Source organism: Orycteropus afer, unplaced genomic scaffold, assembly GCF_000298275.1.
Source record: "Orycteropus afer afer isolate SDZICR_OR568_19922 unplaced genomic scaffold, OryAfe1.0 scaffold00166, whole genome shotgun sequence".
In the NCBI taxonomy this organism is placed as follows: Eukaryota; Metazoa; Chordata; class Mammalia; order Tubulidentata; family Orycteropodidae; genus Orycteropus; species Orycteropus afer.
In genome coordinates this window covers 905,449-913,898 of record NW_006921753.1, presented here as the reverse complement: position 1 = coordinate 913,898, position 8,450 = coordinate 905,449, and the positions used below count along the sequence as shown (strand labels likewise).

At 38.2% G+C, this 8,450-nt stretch overlaps 1 protein-coding gene across 1 annotated transcript in view; it reads right to left on the bottom strand.

The window, feature by feature from the left end:
• Nucleotides 1-1,437: 1,437 nt before the first annotated feature.
• MORC1 (MORC family CW-type zinc finger 1) overlaps nt 1,438-8,450 on the bottom strand; it is a 306,881-nt gene continuing 299,868 nt past the window's right edge. Inside the window, exons 26-27 of the mRNA XM_007946578.1 lie at nt 6,003-6,197; nt 1,438-1,575 (exon numbers count right to left, since the gene is read on the bottom strand). Coding sequence (XP_007944769.1) covers nt 1,438-1,575; nt 6,003-6,197 — 333 coding nt within the window. The remainder of the gene's footprint in view (nt 1,576-6,002; nt 6,198-8,450) is intronic.

Sequence of the window (8,450 nt, the reverse complement as noted above, 5' to 3'; positions counted from 1 at the left end):
CGGCCCCACAGCCCTGGCAGCTCCCTTCCTTCTTCCCCCCTTCCCACCTCCCCCATTGACTTCCTTGGCACTTTTGGGCTATGTCCCTGCCTCCTCATGCCTGCTCACAAACTTGCATTGTCCTACTGTCACCTTGTACCCTTTAGCTAGACCACAGACATTGCAGATGAAAAGAAGGCATTCCGTTATCAGTAGGCTGTAACCCTTGCATGGCCTGGTTGTCACAGCGGCCTCAAGTTTATCATTCAGGGTGGCCTGTGGAGGGTGCCCCAGGCCAGGCTCAGACCCACATGAGCCATAGACCATTGGAGTCCCAGCCTGAGAATTTTTTCAAAGTTGTCAGAAATGCGAGATTTGGGAAACAAAATAGTCAGTAAATGAAGAGTAGGTGTATATTGATTCATATACTTTTATGTGCATTGATGGGAGCTCTGGTGGTGTAGTGCTTAAGGCACTTGACTGCTAACCAGAAGGCTGGCGGTTCAAACCCACCAGCCACTCCTCGGAAGGAAGATGGGGCAATCTACTTCAGTAGTGATACTGCCTTGGAAACCCAAGGAGGGGTCGCTATGAGTCAGGTCCAACTCGATGGCACAAAACAACAACATGTGCATTGATAATTTTTGGATGGATTCACAAGTGACTCATAAAAGCACTCATACCAGCAAGATTAACTGGCTGAAGACAATGGGATGAAAACTTACTTTTCATCATATTGTTTTATATATTCTGAATTTTGTACTAGTGCATGTACATAAATTTAAAATTATACAATTTTTCAAACAAACATTAAATGGTTTATTTTTTTGTCAAAAGATGCGGATATTTAAACAGACAACAAAACAATCAGTTATCAAGGACAATGTAAATGTCCAACTCTCTCTCTATATATATACACACACATATATATATATATAATGTTTAGGATATTTTTTCTTTTACTATATAAAATTATCATAAAACCTGTATCTCAAATACCTTTTTTAGGGTTTATATTTTCCAACTTATTAAATATTGGTCATAGTTTAGAAATGGCATTTATTTCTAGATATTACTTTTACCACACAAATTTTAAGAGCAGATGATTCTGTAACCTTTTGTATATTGATTTTCAAAACCACTGTTTTCATATTTTACAATCTTTTAAGTGAAGACAAAATGTTTAAATGAAATTTTTCTTTTCCATGGTAGTTCACATGGCAATGACAGAATTCTAGAAACAGTTTCTAGGAAAGAATAGGAAAATTTAGGATATAAGATTGGGAAATAGGTAAATTATAAATTAGTCACCATTTCTAAAATATAAATTTTTCTTTGTGTCAAACAGAACGAACCTTATAACAACAATCACCAAAATGAAATAAAAAAAAATTATCTTGATTCTCTTAGCATTTTTTAACAGAAAATACCTTTGATTTTTAATTTTGAGAAGCACTTTTATTTTTTTTCTAAAGGGAGCTTATGTCCTGATTCTATAGTCACTTTACTTAAAGCGTTTCGAAAAAAGAGATTATCTTCCTTAAGCAAAGCTTCTAAATAACTGTCCATCTGTTCTGGATCGCTTGCTGCATCACCCTGGAAAAGAGAAGTAAGAATATTTACCAGGGGAAGGTGCTACAGGGCTGACTCTTGTCATCTGAGCAGCCTCCTACAGTCTTTGCTGTGATTCATGTGGCAACAAATTCTATCCCGCATTTGAATAATGCTTTTAACCTTTCAAAATGTTTTTGGATTTAATCTCATTTTATGCTCCCAAGTGGTTGGGCTCTTCGATCATTTTTGTTTCTTTAGTGGAGGTTAGTTCAACTGTGGTTTTCCTTCTTTATAATTACTTGTTATATTCTTAAACCACTACCCTGACTAAAACAAAACAAAACAAAAACTCCTTTTCTTTTCTGTTATATGCTCCCATGTCCTATTGTTTAAACTCATGAATCCATAGCCTTATAAGCAAAAATAGAAACGTAGGCTAAATTTGACTTCTCTGTTTCTCCTCTTGCCATGTAAGCATCTCCCCCACACACACACACAACTCTTGGATTGCTGCTATGATCTTTATCCTTTTTTCCATCCAGTCCTTCTTTTCTTTTCCTCTCTACTAGGGTAACTTTATACTCCCATTCCTTGGGTTTTTCGATCTGTGAAATGGCTGGATATATGCTTTCTTTTTACTGATTGTGGTAGTTAATGTTGTTGTCAACTTGACAGGGCCTGGCTGAATGGCTGGGCAGTGGGAAGTAGTTATTCCCCATGATGAGACTGGTAATCAGCTCCGTGGTGGAATCTGCTGCTAGTAGCTGAGGAGCTGCTTTAGGGATGTGGTCTGCTTCCCATATAAAAAGAGAAGCTTTGGGATTGGTCTCTAGCTTTTTGGCATGCTTGAACCCTGCATGGAGCCAAGTCATTGTTCAACAGCTTGTCATGCCCTGCCAATCTTGGGACTTCTTTTGGACTTGAATTATTGGCCTGCCATGTTGTTTGGTAACCTTGGGCCTGTGCTTCTGTCCTTGTCAACCTTGGGTTTGTCAGCCTCAGCAGCCAGCAGCTGTCTGAGTGAAGAAAAATCTCCGGCTTCAGTGAGCCAGGAGCAGGAGGCAGAGGCGAAGCCCAAGGGTGAGGGGCTTTCACCCAGCCCTTAGAGCCTGGCACTTTGAACTTGGACTTAAAGCCCCAAAATTGTAAAAGAATAAACTTCTGTTTGTTCAAGCCATCATATTTGTGGCATATTCTTGTCAGAGCAGCACTAAGTAACCAAAACACTGATCTAAATCTCACTACCTCAGATCCACCCATAGGACCAACTAGGCTCTCCAACTGAGCTGATGGATAAGAAAATTTTTAGGAAGAACTTTTTTTCCTAATGTCCCATAGTACCATCCTAGCCTCTCCATATGTGATAGTTAATTTTATGTATCAACCTGGCTAGGCTATGGTTCCACATGGTTCTGCCAAACACCAGACTAGTTGCTATTTCATAATTTAATCTAATGCAATGTAATGCAATCACCTTCCATAACTTAAAGTAGTCAATAAATCAGTTCAAAGAAGAGTTTATTAGAATGGGATCTGCTTTTATAATATAAATAGATATTTTGGCAAAACTTGTTCTCACTTGACTCTGTACTCTTCCCATCACCTGACCTACAGATCTTGGGACTCAAGCCTGCAAAGTCTCCAGCCTATGGATTTTGGGCTTTATAGTCCCACAATTGCATGTGAAGTAAATCCATATTTCTCTCTCCCTCTCCCTTGTTCTCTTGTCTCTCTATGCCTCAATGGCTTTGTTTCTGTAGAGATGCCTGACAAAGACATCATCCCTTATCTAGTCCATTAAATATAATTCTGCTTTATCCTTCATCCCTGTATTTGCTCTTATTAGTCTTCTAACAGGGCTGAAGTTTTGTACTTTGTCCTAGCTGTGTGGATGAGGCACTGTTCCTATAGTCAGGTTTCCAGAGTTATTATTATCCTGTATTTCTTAACACTTACTGACCATGGACAACAAACACCCTATGTGACCCTTCCTGGCACTGACTACTTCTTAGTCTGTTTGGTAGAATCTAATGCTTTGGCAATTGCTCTCTGCTCACCAGACTAGACTTCCCCTTAGGACTTAGGTTGGTTCTATGCTCAGCACCTTCAAGTGTCTGCCCATCTGTCTCTGGCCCACCTAATTCTGCTTCTTTGTTGTATTCCATTGCAGTTGCTCTGGTAGTCAATGACAGGAAACATGGAAATTGTTGGCCAGGGATGAGAGTAAATGTGTTTGAAGGGAGCTCTTAGAGTACTTCTCAATAATACTAGGTAAAGATATTAATGTATTCCAATAATACCAGATACTCTGCTGTCTAAAACCCTTCATCTTCCTACCAAACTTTGTGAATAAACAAATCAAATTAATAAAATTATACTGGCTATTCTTGGAAGACTCAGGAATTTTTCATAGAAAGAGTAATGTTATTATTATTTCATTTTTTCCTCTAGCCATATATATATCTGCTGTAATGAGAGCCAATGATTGTTTTTAATAATCTCTCTTGATAGTCAAACTGTAGGATTTAATTTCTATGACTTAGAATATCTTCGGTTTTCTTTGTATTTCTTGTTAGTGAAACAACAACCTTCACTGTAAGTTGACCAAGTACCAGGTTCTACAGTGGATCTTTGCACACAAAATCATCTGCAATCCTTTACAGCCAGAAGAACCCGAAGAAGCTCCACTCAAATACCACTCTTAGGCCAATAAATAAATGGCAAGAATTGGCTAAAATAGCATTGTTGATGGAAGTACAAATAAAATTACTCTTATTATATTAATGAATGTGTATTATATTACATTAATGTGATAACACTTAGCTTTAACTATCCTATTTTATTTTAGTACATGTAACATTTTATTGTTGCCTAGACCACCAAAGGGGGGAGACTTCTCTTTTGGCTATATCTTCAAATTAAGTGAAATAAATATATTCTTTCTGTTTCATTTTGTACTTAATGTAAAATAAATTCCAGAGAAAAATCAAAAGACATTGTATATATTTTGAATGAGCAGTGGTCTTCCACCTTGAAATGTTCATGGCCAGGACTGAAACCTAGGCAGTCTGGCTTCAAAGTCTATGCTCATGACATACTATAGTGATGTATGTCTTTCAGTGAGTTTCCTTGACTCTCCATCAGCCTCCTTCATGAGCATGGCAATCCTCTGAGTTAGTATTTCCATAAGAGACTCAGCTCCTGCCCTTCCAGGCTGCATGGTCCAAGAAACCATGTCTCCTTTGCCTCTCTGGAAAGGAGGTAAAACTTTCATCAAGACCACAGGATCATTATCTGTATCTGAAATGCCATATGGGCGCTACATACAATGTTCTAGCTTTGATTTCTCACTTTCTAGCATACACAGAAAGACTTAATAAACTTGAATGTATATGCATAAACCCGCAGTCTTCAAGTTGGTTTCAACTCATAGAGACTCCCGTTGAGTTTCCAAGGGGTAAATCTTTAGAGAAGCAGATTGCCTCATTTTCCTTCTGTGGAGTGGCTAGTGGGTTTGAATTGCCAACGTTCTGGTTAGTAGTCAAATGCCTTAGACACTGAGCCAACAGAGCTTCTTCCCTATATATGTGTGTGTGTGTGTGTGTTTGTGTGTGTAAAAAACCTCACTACTATTGAGTCAATTCTGACTCAAAGAGAACCCCTTTGGGTTTTGGAAGCCATCTTCCTTCCACAGAGCTGCTTGTGGGTTTGAACCACTGACCTGGTTAGCAGCCAAATGCCTTATTGTAATTTATCCAATAATTCTATGTGCTGTAGTTGAAGACATGAGCTCAAGATCTATCATAGAACTCAATCTTTGTTCATTCAAAATTGGTAATAATCTATACTCAGAGGATTTTTTTTTCTGGCTTTTCCAACTTCTCCTCTAAGATTGTTGTTGTTGTTGTGTTGTTGTTATATGCTGTTGAGTCAGACCCGACTCATAGCGACCCCTCCTTGGGTTTCTGAGGCGGTATCACTACAGAAGTAGATTGCCCAATCTTCCTTCCGAGGAGTGGCTGGTGGGTTTGAACTACCAGCCTTCTGGTTAACAATCAAATGCCTTAGGCACTAAGCTACCAGAGCTCCTTCTCTGTGATTAGAAGGGTCTATTTTTATTTATGTATTAGTATAAAAGTAAATTAAAATATCTTGTTTTCTGAAAAACTTAGAAAAATCTTCCCACTGGAAATATGTGAAGTGATACTGATGATGATCATACAATAGCTACAGCACAAGAAAAGATTTCAATTTTTTAAAGGAAAAGGATAAACACTTTTAAGATGTTCTTTTACATACCTTCAAGTTTCATTTACTTTATGATTCTTATATGGAAAGTAAGGGTTAGGTTAAGTGACTCATCCATGGTCAATAACGATGACAATGTTAGGAAAAGAAGCTAGTCAGTGCTTTCCATAAGATATACTCCTTATGGAATATACTACTCCATATACAATTTCATTACTCACCAGCTGAAGTTTCTGTAGCAATATAGTCAGCTTTACACGAAGATTCTTCAGTTTATCTTCAGTAAGTTTTCTTTTTTCTTCAGATTGTTCCAGATAGATTTCACTAACCTCTTCTCTTCTGGTTGCATCAGAAATAGTGGACTTTATTTTTCTCTTTAATCTTTTTTCATATTGGACCATGTACACATTCTTGATCTGGGAAAATTTTTAATAGCTGTTTTAGTAGATTTCTAAAATATTATTTTCCTACTAAATCAGAAAACAATTTCATCTGCCAATTCTGAACATATGTCCTGAGTGACAACTCTGTATGTAAGTGCTAGAAAGAGTATAAATTTAAGACATATTGATATTATAATCTAATGGGGGTGGGGGGAGCAGATGAAGGGAGGAAAAATGTACACTATTCCAGTAACAATAATAATAACACAGATACACACCAAAGCAAGTTCGGGGATCTTTACTTTGCAATGAAGAAAAGGACCCATTAAAAATGAAATTTGTTGTCCCACCAGTGAGGTCAGATTAGTCAAAGCATAAAGGAGGTAACTGACTATGACCACCTCTCCACAGCACCAGTAACTCATGGGCAATGACAGTCACTCCAATTTTTTTGGCAGATGAGGTAGGCTATTTATAACTCTAGTTACAAGCATCTGGAATGCACACAAGTGGCAGTGAAAGAGGGATTCTTGTTCCTGCTGCTCTCTTCAGGTTCCTCACCCTGAGGTACAGAATATGGACAGTTCTACATATGACGCTTGCTAATTCAAGAGTCCTGGCTGTGTTCCAAAAGCTCATGCTGTGCCTGAGGCACTCACAAAGTAGAAAGGGGTAATGGAGAGGCCAAATGCATCCATCTCAAAATGACATTAATTGCTTGTATCAACATTTCTAGGGGATCGGGGGATATTCTGAGGAAAGAGATGCAGGGCAAATACTGTTGTGATAAACATTTGAATGTTTATATAACAAGGAGATTTCTGTGTTATAATAAGGAGATTTCTGTATTTTAATATGACTGAGTTCCTAGAAAAATTGTAAGATGACCTCTCCTGTTTTCTGGGCCTACCCTTTGCTAGCCTCCACTACAATCATAAACAAGTCCAGGTCCTTCCTAGACATTGTCCATGTCATTCCCTTTAAGCTCACCTTAGCCTTATGGACTTCTTCTCTCTCTAGAAAACCCTTTAAACAAACAAAATATCCTATACATAGTCAGTTTTGTTTAATAAACAGTCACCACGTATGTCCTAGGAGCACTGGTAGCATAGTGCCTAAGGCATCTGACTGCTAACCTGAAGGCTGATGGTTCAAACCCATCAGCCACTCCTCAGAAGGAAGGTTGGGCAATCTACTTCCTTAGTGATACCACCACAGAAACCCAAGGAGGGGTTGCTATGAGTCAGATCCTACTCGACAGCAGTCGGTTTGGTTTGGTTTTTGGATGTATATCCTAAATTCAAAGCACTGGGTTTAATTATAGGTGAGACAAACATATACAAGTTATGATCATTGACTTCAAGGAGTTCTAGTCTACAGAATTAGATAATGCAGTATGAAAGTATAACTTATTGGAGAAAGTGCTTTGTGTTCATAAGCAAGGCACAGATATCACAGGAGTTTAGAGAAATATGAAGATTCTCTATTAAAATAAAGAGCATTATTGCCTTGAATTACAGTAGCTGACTTGCATTTTTTTTATGCTTTAAGTGTAGTTTTAATAGAGAAGAGTATTTTAAATCAGTGGCCCAAACAGCACTCCACAGTGGCAAGCATTGCCTATAATTAATGTAGTCTGTTCAAGGTGAGGCTAATTGTGAGGTTTATAAATTGCTATGTAAAGAAATTTTAGATTTTGAGTTATAAACTGCCTGGTAGCTTGTATTAGGTACTTAGAATCAGACTCTGACCTAGCTCTGCCTTCTTATTTTATCTCCAAATTTTAATCCTCATTCTACTCTAGCTATACAAGCTACCTTGCTTTCTTCCAGGAGCATACCAAGCTCATTCTTGCCTCAGGCCCTTTGCTTGCAGCTTTTCTGTTTGGTAAGCCATACCCCAGATTTGCACAAAGCTCACTCGGGGCCTTAGGTCTGTGTGAAAATATCACTTCCTCAGCTATTGTGGGCCCACCTTATCTGAAATAGTCCCCATCCATTCCCCAACACACACCATCACTGTCTATCTTCTAGGCCTACACAACTATTTAATGGTACATGTCATTATATATTTTTCTATGTGTTCATTAAGAAACTCTGATGGTGCAATGGCTAAAGTACTCAGTTGCTAAGCAAAAGGTCAGTGGTTCAAACCCACCAGCTGCTTTGCAGAAGAAAGATGAAGCAATCTGCTTCTGTAAAAAGTTACAGCCTTGGAAACTGAATGGGCCTCACTATGAGTCGGAATTGACTCAATGGCAGTGATTTTTTTTTTTTTTTTTTTTTT